This window comes from Protopterus annectens, chromosome 1.part0, assembly GCF_019279795.1.
Source record: "Protopterus annectens isolate FY-2018-M chromosome 1.part0, PAN1.0, whole genome shotgun sequence".
NCBI lineage: Eukaryota > Metazoa > Chordata > Ceratodontiformes > Protopteridae > Protopterus > Protopterus annectens.
In genome coordinates this window covers 1,691,312,223-1,691,331,246 of record NC_056725.1, presented here as the reverse complement: position 1 = coordinate 1,691,331,246, position 19,024 = coordinate 1,691,312,223, and the positions used below count along the sequence as shown (strand labels likewise).

Here is a 19,024-nt window from a genome sequence, read left to right as displayed (position 1 = left end):
TGGTGTACCAGTGCTTCCTTTCTACCGAAGGTGGCGTCAGAATCAAATATTAACCAGACCATTGACCTCCCCTGTATTCCTTCCAAATTTCAGTAACAAAGGAGAATACTTGTTGCATCTACTTGGAGGTACACAGGCAGTTATGGTTTTACTTGCACCGTACAAAGCATTTGAGGAAATCAGACCACTTTTTTGTTTCCTTTGCACATCAAAGATTGGGGGAAGCTGTCACTAAAGTATCTATAGCTAGATGGATTACGGAGTGTATTTCCTTTGTACACAAAAAGTTGAATATTCCCCTTCAGAGATATGTAAAGGCTCATTCTGCTAGATCCATGGCTACATCTACTGTGTTCGTATCTAGAGTTCCATAGATATTATTTGTGCAGCTGTTACTTGGTCAAACCCACATACCGTTATTAATCACTGTAAATTGGATCTGGTCTCAAGCAGGAGAGTGGCCTTTGTCTCGGCCGTTCTCAGGAACATCCTTCCTTAGGGCCCAACGAGGACTCAGGTAGCTGGGGACTCTGTCCCCATACATTAAGGATGAATGAAAATTCACACAACATAAAGAAGTTATGTTTTTGTAATGTTCCATCTGTGTTGTCTATTTTCATTCATCTTTAACTCTGCATCCTCCTACCCCTCACCTATAGGAAGAAGCAACTAAATAAGGATCCATTAGACACCTTATGTTCCTTAGATGTTGAACTTCAGTGATGGCACTTTGTAGGGTCTACTGTTTCTTCTGTTTCTCCTTCTACGTCAAGCTATAGGTGTTATCTGAGGGAATGGGACCAGAGCATCATAGGTAGGAAGGAGCTTGACAGTTTGCAGTCTTCCACAAGCTGAAATAGCGGCCAAGTCAGATCCAAGTTCCATACGTTAAGGATGAATGAAAGTGGACAACACAAATGGAACATTATGGTAAGAACATAACTTCTTTTTAGTTATGTGGCCCAGACACTAGAAGACTGACAAGGATAAAGAGGAGTGAAGAAGCTAAATCCTGCCCATCTCTTTCAAACAGAAAGCGACTTGCAAGGGTATGCCCATTTCTCAGAGGATGCAGAGTAGGTAAGGAGCCCAATGTAAAATGTAGTCTCTAGCTTTGGGGCAGGGAGGTGGATCACTGAAGAGGTGGAGCACTCCTTTCCAATCCACATCCCATTGCACATTCATCTAAACAAGCACGGTTAGGAGTTAGGGTGTAACTGACAAAGCACACAGCCAGCAACTTGCATATCCTGTCCATCATTGTAAGAGTTTCAAAACCTGGTGACCGTGAGGGGGTCGCTCAAGTGGTGGCCCAGCAGGGAAAAAGAGCAGTGGGATGTGTATGAAGAACTGAGAGATCAGTAACAGCTGGCTGTGACAAAGCTAAATCCCAAGCAAAGAAAAAGTAGTTGCAGGAACAAAAATATTCTTTGACTTCAGTCCTGTCTGCCCCAGCGAGACTAGAATTTCATAGAGGACAAGCACATCCATCTGCAGTTTGAACCTGATAGCTCAGTACACACATTGAAGTTTATTACTTTCAAGTAGTTTCAGGTTGCCTTCACTTCTATACATCAAATCCCAGGGCTATAATTCACTCTGCACAAAAGCATGTCTCTTTTCTAACAAGGACAGGTGGTCTTTCTGGACATATCCACATTTGCTAGGTCTTAAATGTCCTAAATCAAATCCATTCTTCTCTTAGTGAAGAAAATGTACCCAACTAATAACTCTTTAATAAGGGAATTCTTTCAGATCATTCGATACAAAAAACAGATATGTTGAGGAAGTTGTGGCCTAATACTTTGAGAAAGTAGCCTTTGTGAGGAATTTTCTCATTTGTAGTCGCAGTCCTTTTCACATTATGGTTATGCTGCTGCTGAAAATCTTTTTCCACATCCGTCATCTACCTTAAGCACAAGTTCAAAATGTTGAGTACTGAATCTTGTACTTGAAAATTATTAAAGTTTTAGAGTACGTAAATAACTAAATGTCTGTGGGAGTCAGAATCTAGTATTGACTGATGACATCATCATAAAAGCAGACTAGATAGTTAAAAGGAGATCAACATAAGTGATGAGTAGTCTGCACCAGAAAAGAGATTACGGTATATTTATAATTTTTTTAAGGAAAAAATAATGGGAGAGCAGGAAACGTGACTGATGCTTTCTGATACTGTATGAGTCCCCATAAAGACTATATGGGTGCGGCGGTGCCACATCCTAAAAAATAAACATGGAAGAAGAAGAAGAATTTAAATTTACCATATGGATGTATCAGTTAGCCAGAATGAAGTATTGTTAGACATAAAGTATGATGTGTAATTTGAACAGTCTTTCAAAACAGGTAGAATTAAAACCATTAACAGAATTAATTTATGCAGCAGACATAAGGCAGTACTTAGGGGGTGGGGAGTAAAAAAAAAATCAACTCATGTTTAAGTAGGATCTGTAATTATCCGTTAGCTAGCAACATGGAGAGGCTAGGTAGGATAAGGGTTTGCTGTTAATTTTTTTTGTTTGTACATTTGATGTAGACTGTTAAGTTTACTTCTCACTGAATCCTTTTTAAAGCACTGTTTTTATACGCTGTCTTTAAATCAGGTACCCCCTGTACACTCTGCTCCTGTTGGAATCGATTTCAAGCCTTTGACCACTCCAGGACCCTCCAAAGAACCATTAAATGCTGCAAGCAGTCTTACCACAGAAATTCCAAACAAAGCTGACAACTCAAAGCCTGTGATCCTTGATCCATCTTCAAGCACTTCTAATATTGTGCACCCAACAGAGGACGTCTCCCTGGTGAGTGGCATTTAAATGCAACATGGTCATTTTTTTAAGAATTTATATTTTGTTCCCAGAGTTGATTTTTTTAATGAGAGTAAAATGTTCTATGTTTTAAAAGTCTAATCTTGTATACATAGTACTTAAGTTATTCTCTCACTGTGGTATGAATGTTTTTTAATTTATTTCTGCTTTTCATCAATGAATTACATGCTTAAATGAAAAACGTGATTGTGTATAGTCAAGTGGGTGTAATATAAAATTTGTGTTTCTGCAGTACTGTTTTCATATACATGTCATCGATTAGAAAACAGCTTATTGTTTAATTGTGGAGAAATCCATATTGGCTTATAGTTAACCACCCTTTTGTTCTTTAGTGTGCCAGACTGGAGGTTCACTAGAATCATTGTCTATATCTGTTGATGAGCATAAAAGTGCTATGACCCAGGACTAAGTGTATATATTTAAGAGTTTACTATAAGCTGTCCAATGATCGGTCAAAACACAGGATCTCAACATGGGAACACTGATAAATGCCCATGCTGACACCCACAGTACTGAATTCTGGACTTGCCATATCCCCATGTATCTACTCCACCTCAAATTTCCTTAGGAGTAGTTTACTGGGTCTGGCTCAGGTTTAATTCAGGCTATTGATTCTTATCAGGTGGTTTCTGGTAAAAGAAAGAGGGGTACCTTTTTTCTTGAAGAGGTTCAAGATTCTAAATGTGGACAGTAAGATAAAAAGGGATAGATAGATACAGGGTTTTCTCCTCATTTTTTTTTTATTAAGACTCATTGGAGAGCTCAATTTTGATTCTGCCTGTGGAGGTTCTCTTTCTCTGAAACTGTTTTCATAATGTGTCAATGTTTTCAGTGGCAGAACAGAGACATTTCTCAGTCCCTCAGAAAATACTATGAACTGTTACAGAAGGAATTTCTGGATGCTCCCCCCCATTCCCCCCAGTTCTGTCAGCTCTGGAGGATATGTATGTCACTACTTGCGATTTTTGTTGGTAGTCAGCCTGATGCCCCTAACAAAGCAGATGGAATGTGTAACGTTCCTTAGTTTTTTAATTTTTTATTCACTCCTCCCTAACATGACCCAGCAGCTCTAGCTTTAGATCCTACTGCTGTTAAACATGTAATTCCAACCCTACCCTTCCTGATAAGGATGGGAAGATTATAAGTATGGGTAAAAAGTGAATGCTTTTGCAACATTTATTTTCAGAATTTTGAATTGTCAGGCTTGTATGTTAATTTTTTTCTGACTAATTGTGAAAGTATGAGGAACATTTTATCTGCGGGTTCTTGTGAGGAAAAATCTGCTTTATATAATTTAATTTCTTGCATTGTACAAGTCACAACTTGTAGTTTTCAGTGTGTGAACAACTTAGTTGATAATCCTTCCAGGGGTATTGCCTGGCTGTGTTCTCCGAACCTCTCAGATGATGTGAAATTTCTGTCTTGGATAGAGATTGAGTTTTTGGTTCCTCTGCTGCAGAGGTTATCAGAAAGTGTGATGAAAGCAGTAAGTAGCTACAGGGAATCTCTTTAAGATTTTTCAGCCCTCATACATAACGTAAGCAGGAAGCTACAGTTCCAAGTGGAAAGGGATGATGAAGTATAATTCAAAAACAAGGTAAGTTTGGGATTCCTTAAGGAGAGTAATAGTTGCACAGAATATTATATTCATAAAGTAGCAGAAAGTATTATTAAGAACTAAGACAACAAGGAAATTGAGAGACAAGATTCTGCCAATAGGTTTGACTGCAATTAGGAGTACAGGGAATAGGCAAGAGGGGCTGGAATTTACTGGAGGAAGCTGGCAAAGGGACCGAGATATTGGAAACAATTTAGAGAGGAAAAGGTAATAGAATGGGAAGAGGCGAAGAAGACATTTAGATTGCAGGATAGAGATTGCCTTCCCTATCAAGGACTGATAGAGTCTATCCTAAATGAAAGACCTGCATTGGTTGAGTTTTTAATTGAATCTGGAACAGAAGCTGCTGTTAAAAAAGGGATAGTTGGTAGGGCATGTAAAATATTGTACGGGAACTATAGGAATCAACTTGAGGAGGTCAGAAAAGATTGGGAAGAGAGATTAGAGAAACAATTCACAAAGAAATGATGGGAGGACATATTATGGCTCTCAAGTATGCAACAAAATCTAGAAGGTTTAGGATTTTTGCCTGAGAGTGTTTGCATAGGTAATTTTATACCCCAGATAGACTGCAGATATTTTTTCCATGGGTAGATACAAATGTTGGAAGTGTAATGGGAAGAAAGAGGTACCTGGTAGCATATATTCTCTGAGCGTAATGAGTTGGCCAGACTTTAAAAAATTCCCTACAGAGTACTCTGTCAGGTATACTGGGTGAGCAAATGGGTGTAACTAAGGAAATATTTTTTTTGAGCTTGGATACAGGATCTGAATTGCTCAGACATAGTAAGGCCTTGTTAACTTTAATTTTGGTGGCTGACAAAAAACAGTTACTAGAAAATGGAAATCAAAGTATAAACCAGCTATACTTGAAATAGTGAATATTGTAACAGAGAAAAGAAAAGAAAGAGTATCTTCAGAAAAGGGTAGGAGTAAATTAGAAAAACAATGGAAATTGTGGGAACAATGCATGCAGAAAAAATGTTTTTGAGGAGGAATGAGGTTTAAGAGAAGGCAGAAATTGAACAGTGTATGTAATGTTACTTTGATTTTATAGTATAGAACAACGTGTGTGGTGTACAAGGTTTGTAAATGTAAACTTTATTACCTTTATATAAAAGTAAGTTTGCCTGTGTCACAAGTGATAATTCATTCAGCCCACCTTTTCCAAATATTCTAAGGGATTATCTAACCGCTCATCCAATTCTGGCAAAAAACAAAATAAACAGTCTGAACAAAATGTGGGTAAACAAATGTTTAAAAAGTAATGATGGGGGTTCCAGAAGGAATTCTGGAATCTCCTCAAAACAAAGGACAGTCCAACAAGTTGCTTTTCTCTTTAGTGACATAGTTTCAGACAGATGTGTTCTGACAGTGGCAGTGCTAGGAACTCCCTCCATTTCAAGGGTGATTACTCATCCACCAGATCAAACTCATTTATTTCCCCCCAGTCCTTCAATCTAAACTCACAGCAGTGAAAGAGGGAAGCAGAGAAAAATTTAGAAAATGAAAAAGGCAGCAACTAAAACTTCTGAATAATTCAAGTCCTAAACCATTTCATTAGAGAATTTACTTTGATGGCTTCCAAATCCGGGATCATAAAGCCAGCCATTATAGTACTCGTATAGCACTCCTGTTTGAGTGCCTCACTCGTTAAAAATCAAAACAGCACCAATATTGGTGCCTTTACCAAATCTTGCAGTAATAACTTTACAGATGCAGGAAATACCTCCGGCAGAACCAGATTATGAAAAATATAAATGTTTTCTTTCCTGAAAGGTTTTAATTCCCCTTGGAGCCATCCAGTGACATTCATGTTTTCTCCACTACTTGTAGATCACAAACATTTTTGCAAAGGAATATTTTAAAGTCTTTTAAGAGTTGATTTGTTATACAGCTTCTGCCCTTATTTCTGACCACTGTCGACATTTTACAGAAAAGTAAGAGACAGCTACCCAAAAGAACTGCCAGACTTGTGAAAGCGGGAAGTCTGTGAGTCCTCAAGTTGGAGACTCAGTAAAAATTCAAGTGTCTTTATACCACTGCCTACCCCAACAAACCAAAACACCATCCTTCTCCTGCCTCACAGACCCAAAAGATTGAAGGCTGTCTGTCCATTTTCTGTTAGCATCTCACCCATTCCAGTAAGGTCCATCGTGCAGGCATCCAAACAAGCTGCCACAGACTTTTACTCTAACTGTTCATAGTACCAAGAAAGGATGGATCATGGAGACCCATTTTAGCGCTATCAAGACTAATTGTAACATCTCTTGTAAGGGAAATTTATCTAAACTGTATACATTATTAAATTCTGTAGTCATAATTTTGACAGGAACTATTGGAACTTCTTGGAAACTAGTGGATCAAATGACTTATTAAATGATGACAGTAAAAGTTGATTATTGAAACTATTTCGTCAGATTTTATCTAGTTTATACTGGAAAAGATATACTTTGAAATCGGTGAGTGCTTTCGTGGACTAAGCCACTTCATCAGACAATAAAAACAGAACAAACCCCCCATTTTATACCATTTCAGAACAACTCAATTGATAAAAAAAAAAAAAATCTGTGTGCGTCTCCATGCCTCTCAACATGTCTCGCCAAAGCATTTGTTTCTTCTAATCTCCCTATATCTTAACAATGCTCTCTCATTCTATCCCCAAGTCTCCTGGTGGTCTTACCAACATAGAATGACATACAGGCCAGACAATGGGCCAAGTAGATAATGTTGACACTATTGCAATTTGCTGAGAGCTTAAATTTAAACACTATTCATATCTGGATGCTTGAATTCTCCACTGGTGTCTATATATGCACAAAAATTACATCCATTGCAAGGGAGAGTACCACAGTTACTCACAGCACAAGCCTGTGCCACCCCCGGTTGTAACAGAGGTTCACATAATCTCTTCAAGTTCTTTTTATTTTTAAAACTGTCTATGTATTTTTACAGGTAGATGCTAAATGCTACCAGCTGCCATCGGTGGTTGTTTTGGGACCTGGGTACTAGGAGTCAGATGGCAAGAAATGATGAAATTCTGCAAGCTAGCCCAACAGTAATATTTGAGATTTTAATTTGAGAACTCTGAGAGACAACATTCTTTATTCTATCTTTGACCTGACAACAACTAAAGAAGATCCATTCACCAGATCTGCCTGGCTCTAATAGCAAGTTAGTAGGGTATAGGAATTCTCTTAGGTACAGTCAGGAATATAGCAAAGCTTAATTTAGATGTTTTTCTTTATTTATTTGAGACTGTCTTGCAGTGTTTTAAATATTTCCTGTTGCTTTGAACTCTGTCACTCTAATTATATATTAAGTATTTTCCTGTTCTTTTATTATTTATTAAATATATTTAAACATTTCATTGTGGCTGGTCCTTGTAGAGCTATTTAAGTTGTGAGGGTACTTGCATATTTATTTGGTGACACTGTAGGCCACTCCTAATAGCCTTGCTCTTGGTCAAACTACTATTTGTATTAATAGTAACATTACACATTAAGATTTGACACCCTTTAAGGGCCTTAAAGTAGCTGATAAGGAGCAGGCTGGTGGCAGTGATAACTACCTTATAGTATGGGCAAAAGGGGGCATAGCTAGTAAACCTGTGTCAGCCTTTCCCAGGTGTGTGTGTGTGTGTGTGTGTGTGTGTGTGTGTGTGTGTGTGAATCAAACCTCAAAGAGAGTGTGTGTCAGCTACTTGGGCAGGAACACGAAGCACTGGTTGGACAGAGATGGTGCTGGAGGTCTTCCCTTGGCCACCCAGCTGAGATCTCAACTCTGTAGCTGTGCCAATGGAGAGTCTTACAAGAGATCTGGAAAAAGGAGGAGAAACCAGCCCCAGCTTGACTGTGGTCTCTGTGTGCTCTTAAGGGAAATTGCAGTTGATGCAGAGAGCTGCATCTGGAAATACTGTGTGTGAACCTTATCCTCCCAATGTATGTCCCCCACTATTGCCAGTAGTAATGATTGAGGTTCCTTGATTACTGGTTGAGTGGAGGGTTGTCACAGGCTGTTCAGTCTTCTGCTTTGTCTTCTCTTGTGCTCATGTGTATGGGACTTGCATTCCCAAGCTTTTACAGCAGTGCAGTATGGGGGGAAGCAACAGAGAAAATAGCATCTCCATTGCTGTTTTTAATGTTTTAAAAGTTAGGATTTTACAACTGACAGCAGAATAATACATGGAAAATTAGGTATGTTTCTGTTTTTTAGTTTTGCAGAAGATACCTGATTTTTCTCTCTTTTGCTGTTCCCCAGTGTATGCTAATAGAAAGATCGGCCACTGAGTGATACTTCAGCGACAAGACTTTTTTCTATTGGTATATGCTCGATTTACAGTAGGCATACTGGTTGAGCCGTCCAGTCATAGTGCTCGTTTTTGAATAGCAGTGAGCATTCATTGTGTAATCTTTGTTGTTCCTCTTAAAATATTGGAAAATGGGCATCTCAGCTGCTTGTTGGAGGTGTAATGAAATGGGCAAAGCTGATTGGGTACAAGTATTTGAAGACTGCAGGAAAATGGCTGCCTTTTGAAAAGAAATTGATGATTTGTTTAGTGGTCAGATAATTGTGAATTGTAGAGAGTAACAGTGCTCATAAATATTCCTGTTCTTTATGCAGTAACAGATTATACTCCTTGTTTTGCCCATTGCTGTTGCTAGAAAAAAACAAATTCTAAAAAATAGAAGTCTGACTATGTGCCTTTTTAAAGAACTTTTAGAATTCACCAATGTTTTGTGTAAAAACGAAAAAACATCAATAAAATTAAGATCTGTGTATGGTAATGTGAACTTAGATGCTGGGACAATTTAGAAATTTTTATTGCAAAATATGATAAAAGTTAGTAACCTACTTGATCCAATGTCTGTTTTCATCGTATTCAGCAATGGGTTGTCAGATCCTACTAATCGGACCTTGGCACTAATTCAGTCGCACTTTGATTCCAGGGCCCCGACTCCTCTCCTACCCATAATTCACTGAACACCACCTCAGTACCTTAGATCTTGTTTGCTGCCTGATGTGTTTGGTTGCGTCATAGAGGGCTCTAATTTCCAATATCCTTTTTGGTGTTGATGTGGCAGATTTTGCCTTTTTTCTACTCCTTCCTATACAGAGAGAGAAATTCTCTTTCTCCAGTTAGTAGATATTAGTGCTATTAGGTAAATTAGGTATATGGAGTGTGCTGTTAGTGTTAGAATTTTATTCTAGTTGGGTAGATTAGAGTATGTTAAGCATATAAAGTATACCATATTTCATATATATTTTTTGCTGGTGGTATTGGTAGATATGTACCTAGTTGAATAGTTATAGTTACAGTTATATAGTTATAGCTAGATGATTTCTTAGTCATATTTTAGTGATTTAGGAGCTTTTCATTGCACATGTTTGTCTTCTGCCATAATGGCTGACAGAGATTAAAAAAAGATGTATGTACTTAGTCTGGGAATAAGCTCCCACCCCAGGACCCCGACTCCTTGCATGTTTATTGCTTGGGTGCTGCTCACCTCAACACTCTGTGTCAGGTCTGCAGCTCTGTTAGCTCCCGGGTCTGCAGACTTGAAGGGAGAAGTTAATCATGAAGAGATTCCTTCCTCCTTAGGGTTTTCCATTCTTTGCTACTTCTGCTGCTACCTTCTCACCCACCAGTAAAGAGAAGAGGTCCAAGGACAGACAAAGAGAAGGAAAAAAAAAGCAAGAGCGTCAAGAAAGATAAATAAAAGAAGAAAGGAAAAAAAGACAAAGAAAAAAGAAAAGTCAGACTCTGAGGAGTTCTGTAAGTGCTCCCCACATCTGACACTCACTTCAGGTTCAGATCCCAAATTACCACAATATTCAGAGATGACAGCTCCTCGGATTCATTCATCTCCTCTCAGTTCCAGATGTCCTTCAAGGATGCATCTGCAGTCTTTACAAATGGGTTGTCCTGTCGTCAGGCAGCCCTTCGGTCGGCCGGATTCCAAAGTCTGGGTCTGGCTTCGGCTGGTGTCGCACTTCACCCGACGTCGTTGCGGCAGTTATTCGGGTATAAAGGCATCAGCCGACGCCATTTTCCTCAGTCTTTCTTGCCGCGTGGCGCCCGAAGCAGAAGCTGTTCGCAAGTGCAGGTCGGTCAGATCCAGAGATTACTACTACCGAATACTACTTCGAAGACTTCTATAAAGCTAAGTACCCCGTTGGGGACTCTTTCTTGCCTCAGCCGATGTCAGAGAAAGTTAATAACTGTTTATCTTGTGGGAAACAAATACCTCATAAAGATTTCCACTCCTATTGCATACATTGTTTAGGCCCAGACCACGACGTAGCATCTTGTCTAGCCTGTGCTTCTTTTAACCGGCGGACGCTTAGACGTCGATCGGACTTTGCTGAACAGATTTTCGGCTCCGATTTTGCCTACATTATGCCGTCGGATCCTCCGACTACGCAAATAACCAAGAAACGCAAAGAAAAGGACCGACACTCGCGGTCCGCGGTTTCAGCCGAAACCGCGGTTAAGCAAACCACGAGTGTCTCGGTTTCGGCCGAAGCCGAGCAAGCGGTTCTTTCTTCAGCCGATAACGTGCCTTCTACCGAGGCCTCTTCTAACCTGGTAGAAACGGCTTCTGAAATCCAACCTTCTGTTGCGGTTTCACAGGATTTATCAGACACCATCCCCCTGGATATTTCTACCCCTGCACGTGGAGCTGCTAGGCCTCCTCCAGCTATTTCTATTAAGGCCTTTGCCAGGGCTAAAGCAGCCAAAGCATCAAAACCTGTGCCTGCCAAGCCCCCCACTCACAGGCCCAGCACCAGCTCCCATATGCTTTCTTTGGCTGAGGATCTCATCTCTTTAATTCGTGGAGCCCAGCCTCACCCAGACAGGGCCTCTCTCCCTCCTCCAGAAAAGAGGCCTAGAGCAGAGCCCCCTGAGCCAGTAACCACAGATGATTCCTCTGATGACTCAGAACATACAGACCCTCCTGAGGCTTCTTATTCTCCTTACGAAGACTCTGATGCTGAGGAGTCCATCCCTTCAGCCTCTCCTCCTGAGGAATTTTCCTTTGGGGAAACTTTACATGCTATGAGGGAACATTTTCAGTGGCAGGGCCAAGATTTCTCAGACTCTAGAAAAAGGCTTAGGACCTTTCTACATTTGCCACAGCATAGGCCTTTAGCTATACCTCCAGTTCTTTCTGTTGTTGATGATGCATTTAATGATGCTTGCACTGCTCCTGATACTTTACCTCCGGCTCCTGCTAAGCCCAGTAGGTACTACAGGGTCCCGGACACTCATCACCACTTATATAAGGCTCCTTTTGCAGATCCAGAGACTATCTCCCAGGGTCCAAAAGCTGTAGCAGCTACTTCTTCTAAAAACCCTCTCCCCTCTGAAAGGGAATCCAGGTCCTTAGAGAGATGGGGTAAAAAAGTTTACACCTCTGCTACTTTGTCAGCTAGAGCTTTGAACTGCCAATTTCATATGATTCAATATTAAGAGTTTATGCTTGACCAGTTGACTAAAAAGCTGTCCTCTGAAGAATCTTTAGATAAAAAGTATGTTCAAGAAATGGTACATAACATACAGCAGGTTAGTAACCATTCTTTAAAATGTGGCTATGATGCACTGGAGGCTTCCTTTAGATCAGCCATGACTGGCACAGTTATCAGGAGGCATGCATGGTTGAAAGAACAGGCATTACCAGACCATGTCAAATCTAAGCTTTTGGATGCACCTATGGACAAGGTCAATTTATTTGGTTCCCCTGCACAGCAGGTACTAAAAAAGATGGAAGAGAAAGCAAAATCTGTGCAAACAGTGAAAGATTTCTTGCAAGTTCAACCTCCAAGGTTTAGCAGGAACTGGCCCTCCAAGAATTGGTCCTTTCCAGACTCCTCTAAGGCACAAAGAGGCAGGAATAGGCGCTCTAGAGGCAGAAACCAATCCAGGGGTGCCTACAGGGGTCGCCAGTGGCAGGGTAACAACCAACGAGGCACGGATACAGCCACCACCACTACAACAACTCAATCACAGTGACTTGGCGGTGGCACCGCCTACCAGGGAACAACTAGAAGCACCTTTAGGCGGAAAGCTAACCTTATTTTCAAGAAACTGGCACTGCATTACAAGAGAAAAATGGATTTTGCAAACTATAGACCAAGGTTACAGATTCCATTTCCATACTCTACCAGGAAAGAGAGGAATGCCGAACCTACCACCTACTCAAAGGACAGAAGCTCTAAAACAAATATCTCAATTATTAAAAATGAGAGCTGTGGAAAAGGTACCATCTATGGAGCAAGGGAAGGGATTTTACTCCAGACTCTTCCTGGTACCAAGAAAAGAAAACAAATGGAGGCCTATTCTAGATCTGTCCGCTTTAAACACATTCCTCATTGTTCCAAAATTCAAAATGCTGACCCTACAGCAGCTTCTTCCCATGCTGGGCAAGGAGTCTTGGCTGGTAACTCTAGATCTCAAGGAGGCATACCTGCATGTCCCCATAAGACCAATTTGCAGAAGATACCTCAGATTTCTTGCAGGATCAGAGCATTATCAATTCTCAGCATTGCCCTTTGGCTTATCTACTGCGCCCAGAGTGTTCACGAAATGCCTGGCATCAGTAATCGCTCATTGCAGACTTCAGGGATTCAAATCTATCCCTACCTGGACGACTGCCTGATACAAGCGGACAACAAAACAAACTAACAGAAGACTTACAAAGAGTCATCTACCTGCTGCAAGCCCTGGGATATACAGTCAATACAAAAAGTCAAGGCTGATTCCATCCCAAAGAATAACCTTTCTGGGTGCAGAACTGGACACATCAAAACAAATGGCATTTCTAACTACAGAAAAGAAAGAGCAACTTCCTCTCTACTTCTTGGCATTAACAAAGCAGAACCATTTAACTGCAAGAAAAGTGCTACAAGCTCTAGGCTTCATGGCATCCTGCATAATACTGGTCCCTCATGCCAGGCTGCATATGAGAAAGCTACAGTGGTACCTAAAGAATTTGTGGTCCCAGCACCAGCACAGCCTAGAAACCAAAATTCCAATGATCCCATGCCTGAAGCAAGAGTTCCTATGGTGGGCTCAGGCCTGCCAATCAAACACAGGATTGCCCTTCTGCAAAAGTCAACCAAGACAAACCATCACGACAGATGCCTCAGACCTCGGTTGGGGGCCACACATGATGGGCAAGTGCATTCAAGGCCTATGGACTCAAGACCAGCTGCATCTGCACATAAATCTAAAAGAAATGATGGCAGTAAAATTGGCAATCCAGGGATTCAGACCTTTTCTCCAAGAAGGCCAGTTGATGATAAGGACAGACAACACCACAGTTATGTGGTACATCAACAAACAGGGAGGCACAGACTCATACCCTCTATGCCGGCTGGCACTGGACCTATGGGATGTGGCTCTGAGCTACAACATTCAGTTACAGGCAATTTATGTACCAGGGAAGGAAAACATTCTAGCAGACATATTAAGCAGAACTACAACAGATGCCCACGAATGGATGCTGCATCCGGACATCTTCAAAACCATCACAAGAGAATGGGGATTACCACAAATAGACTTGTTTGCATCCCCATTCAATCATCAGTTGAAGAAATTCTGCACAAGGATTTACCACACACTTGCTTGGAAGGTGGACTCCCTATCTTTCAGTTGGAAAAGCCTGACAGCATACGCCTTCCCTCCACTTCCTTTGATGCACAAGGTGCTTCTGAAGATCAAAGAGGAACATCCGAGGATCATTCTGATAGCCCCAGACTGGCCAAGACAACATTGGTATCCACTGCTGAGGAGCATGTCCCGGGAACAAATATGGACACTGCCCCTGATCCCATTACTGCTAACACAGAACAACTACAACATCCTGCATCCAAACCTAAAAACTCTGCAGCTAACTGCCTGGAACATTACATAACAGCAATTAACCCAAATTTATCCCAAAGGGTTAAAGACATAATCCTGGAGGCTCGTAGACCTTCAACAAGAAAGAATTATGCAGCAAAATGGAAAAGATATCTCATCTGGAGTACTGCAAAAGGGCAAGATGTGACACTGGTGAACATAGCCAACATCCTGGAGTACTTGGCGGTGCTCTTCCATACAGGCCTGTCCTACTCTTCCATCAAGATACATGCATCAGCTATTTCAGCAGAATACAGCTTGGATCCTCCTGTCTTCTCGCATCCTCTGCTCAGACTGTTTCTGAGAGGAATTAAAAATGTGAAACCTCCCAGAAAACCTCCATTGCCAGCATGGGACTTGAACTTTGTGCTAGAAAAACTGACTCTTCCTCCTTTCGAACCAGCAGCAACAGCAGAATTACAATACTTATCCTGGAAGACTGCTTTCCTGCTGGCAATAACTTCAGCAAGAAGGGTCTCTGAACTACAGGCATTAATGGCAGTGCAACCCTTCCTAATCTTCCATCAAGATAGAGTGTCCATGAGAACAAATCCTACATTTATGCCTAAGGTGGTATCCAGAGTATCTTTAAATCAGGCTATCCACCTTCCTACATTCTTCCCCAACCCACAGAACAGGGAGAAAGGCTCTTACATACCTTGGATGTACACAGACAATTACGCTACTACCTGGACAGGACAAAAAACAATAGAAAAACTGACCAGCTTCTGGTAGCATATGCAGCAGGAAAGGAAGGAAAAACAATTTCTAAACAGACAATCTCCAAATGGATAGGAAATTGCATTAGATTTTGTTACTCCTACCATGGAAAGAAAACTCCAGAGAACATCAGGCCTCACTCCACAAGGGCTACAGCCACTACCACAGCTTTCTTACGAGGAGTGGCTACCAAGGACATTATAGAGGTTGCTACTTGGACCTCCGTGCATACATTTGCCAAGCATTATAACTTACCTCTATACTCTAGATCCCGTGCTGGTTTTGCCACTGCTGTTTTGCAAGGGATCCTAACTACACCATAATCTCTTCTCATTTCCTCCTCCGCTAGTTTAGCTATGGTATTCTACCCATTTGTAAAGACTGCAGATGCATCCTTGAAGGACATAGTACAGTTTTGTACCTACCATAAATGTAGATGTCCGAGAGGAATGCATCTGCAGTCAGGATTACCCACCCTCCTTCCCCTCTGAGGTACTCCTAGGGTATTTGCCAATCTTCAGCTAGCTTGGGGGGGATCTATTATGGTGTATTTGTTTGTATATATGTACATACATGCTTAGTTTATGTGTTTGCTCTCTACTATTTGGAAACTTTGGCATTTATCCAAATTTAGCCATCCAAGAGGGCACCTGGCATCTGGGGCAAGAAACACTGAGGAAAATGGCGTCGGCTGATGCCTTTATACCCGAATAACTGCCGCAATGACGTCGGGTGAAGTGCGACACCAGCCGAAGCCAGACCCAGACTTTGGAATCCGGTCGACCGAAGGGCTGCCTGACGACAGGACAACCCATTTGTAAAGACTGCAGATGCATTCCTCTCGGACATCTACATTTATGGTAGGTACAAAACTGTACTTTCTCCCTTTACCCAGTGAGCCCCTGACTACTCTCACCGATCCTTCAAGCAGAAGGTAGTTGAAACCACCTTCAGTGGCATTAGCCATGGCCCAGTCATCAGGATGAAGAGAAAGTTCCTTCAGAACACAAATTCAGCTTGGGACTCTCTCGGTGCCATCATCTGGGGATGTACGGAGTTATGGGCCATCTACCTCTCCTCCCCTCTACTTTATCCATTTTCTGTCTGCCCCGCGAACACTGTTATCTCAAATATGAGCTATCCCATAGTGCCTTTACTGGAGCTGAGAGTACAACTGACGGACCTTGATTCAGACAGGTTCTATCCCTCTTTCAGATCTGGAAGAGTCTTGGAGACGAGGCTTCGGCTCCAGGGAGTGGGTCAACCCCAGGGTGCTCTTCCTATGCCTCACTGCCACTCAAGTGCTCCATCACCCCTGCCCACCAGCAAGACTGATTCTTTGCCTACTGGGTTTAATGTCTTCCACAGTCCTTGTGGTTCCCTTGGCCAGATTTTACATGAGTGTGCTTCAGTGGACTCTAGTGCTGCAATGGACCCAATGATATCATCCACTTCATGCCAGAGTTTAGCTCACTCAAATTTGCAGACAACACCTATCCTGGTGGATTAGGTCTCATTTGGTGGTAGAAGGGTGTCAGTTCCTTACAGACTAAACCATTCAGGAAGTCAGATCAATTGTTTGACATTCTCAAAACCTAGACTGGGCAAAGCAGTGGCTAAAGTTACTTTGTCTAGATGGTTATCTGACTGCATCCCTTTTGTGTAAAATAAAAAGGGCCTGTCTGTACAATCTAAACCTAAGGCTCATTGCACAAGGGCAGTGGGCACATGAACAGCCTTTGCCAGCATACCACCCATTCACAAAGGCCAGAGGTGCTTTCTCAGATTCAGAGTGGGGAGTTTCATTCCTGGTTTACTACCTTGGCCTTTGGTGCCAGCCTTAGCTGCTGTATCCAGAGTATTTACAGAATATGTGACTATAATAGTAGCTCATTGTGGACCAAGGGCAGTCGAGTACTCCCAAGTTAAGACAACCACTTTTTACAGACCCAGTCCCACAAGAAGCTACAGAAGGCCATGGGTTTCACCCGTGAATGTTTTCAGAAGTTGTGCTTCTGTTTGAACATGCCAGAATTCAGTCTGACCTCAGCCAGGTCAGTGATATTCCTAGGGAACCTACTAGACACCAGAAGAGGACTGTTTCTGCCTTAAGACAAATTAGAATTTCTTATTACATTCGTCTAGAACAAAACACTGAAATACTCAGTTTTGGCCCAAGAATTCATGAGAATTATGAGCTTTGGCGCATCATTGATTCTTATGATATCTTTAGCAAGACTGCATATGAGGAAACTGCAGTGGGCTCCTGCGGAACACTTGGCAGCAGCACAGTCATTGGAGACCCTGTCCCAATTCTGCCTTGCATACAGAAGGGCTTAGAATAGTGGGCTGTTCAAGTTCCCAGCAAATTGTTGCCTTTCAGACAGCCTTTTCCAAATCAGCTCTTGACCGTAGATGCCTCAAGCATAGCCTGAGGAGGCTCACATTGTGGACTTCATAGTTCATGGTATGTGGAGCACTGTGGAAAAAAGGGGAGGCACATTAATCCTGAAGTAAATGATGACAGTGATCCAGGCCCTCCAATGTTTCAAGGAGATTTAGAAACTGGGAAACTAGGAGCATTTTTTAAATGTCACATAACATTGTTAGACATTCAGATGGAAAGGAGAGAAACTATTACAAAGATTTTTTTTACTTTTCACACATTGTAAATATGACCTCATGTCTTTTTCGTCTGTTCTTCAACTGATGGATATCGGATCAGACGTCAGTTCTGTTTGTGACCAGTTTGATAGACTTTAGGCTCTGTAGCTCAAAACTTCTCCCCTAAAACATAACCTTTTTCTCCTCAACCTCAGATATTGGTTGCCTCTTCAGCAGTGGGACGTGGTCACCATTAGCTCAAGCGGATTGTAGTGGATACTGTTTTTTTTTTAATACCTTTTTGGTACTTTATTTGGCTAATCTCCATCACGATTTCTTCCCCCTATAGATATTAAAAAAGTCATTTTATTTCTTTCTCTGAGGACTTTAGTTCTCTCTACTTGGTAGTTTAGTGTTATGCCCTGTGACCTTGTTTTCTCTGGCTTGCTACCTGTTGTTGTTAGCACTTCACGATTACCATTGTTGGTATTAGGCTTTCATAGTTTTGCCTTTAGGTATTCTCGTGCCATTGTTGGTATTGTCTGTCTGCTTCTTGTACTTTTTTCTGCTGGTTGTTCTCCTTTTTTGCCATGTCTGAGAAGCCAACTGGTTTTAAGAAATGACCCTCATGCAGTCACAAAATTCCCAACTCTGATAGTCATTCCAAGTGCGTTTACTGCCTGGGACTGGAACATCTAAACACTGAATGTGATATTTGTGCAAGTTTTAACCACAGGGCACTGATAGAAAGGAAAAACAAGTTGATTTTAAAAAGCCTCTTTCCTTCCATCATTCCTTCTGTCTCTGGAGCCCCATCCTTTTCTAAAGAAAAGTTTTAGGAGAGGCAACGGACAAAAGCAAGGAATTGAGGAAGTGCTCTTCTGATCGCTGTCCTCCTTCACTTTCTTTGGGCTTGGCTGTGACCAAGAAAATCTCTAAACTGTTGGATCCATCAACACCTTCGGGTCCAACTCCAACCAAATCAAAATACTCAGATCCACACTGTTGGATCTGACTTGGTCAGAGTCTGTCACCTCTAGCTTCAGACAAATTTCCACCGGAGTCAGTGACTTCAAGGATGCACTGTCCTTTCCTACAGGATATTCCTAAATGGATATCCCGTCCACCTTTAACATTAATTTCCCTCAGGTCATCTAGGAGCTTAACAGAAGCAGATATGGGTAGAATGATGAAAAAAATTTTCAGAACCCAGATTCAATTGGGTGTTACTGTATCTCAGTCTCCCAGTGTATCCGTGGACTTGCATACAGTACACCCTCAGCCTTTGACTCCTCCTCTGATGTCTCCAGTGGTTTTGGAGATTTCAGACACAAGACTTCTGAATTTGTC

The 19,024-nt window shown here is 41.6% G+C and overlaps 1 protein-coding gene across 2 annotated transcripts in view; it reads left to right on the top strand.

Moving 5' to 3' along the window:
* The window catches only part of LOC122799547 (BUB3-interacting and GLEBS motif-containing protein ZNF207-like), a 1,273,851-nt gene that overhangs the window by 1,033,558 nt on the left and 221,269 nt on the right, over positions 1-19,024 (top strand). For both annotated transcript variants that reach the window (XM_044068680.1, XM_044068689.1), the window contains one exon: positions 2,604-2,801. In XM_044068680.1, coding sequence (XP_043924615.1) covers positions 2,604-2,801 — 198 coding nt within the window. The remainder of the gene's footprint in view (positions 1-2,603; positions 2,802-19,024) is intronic.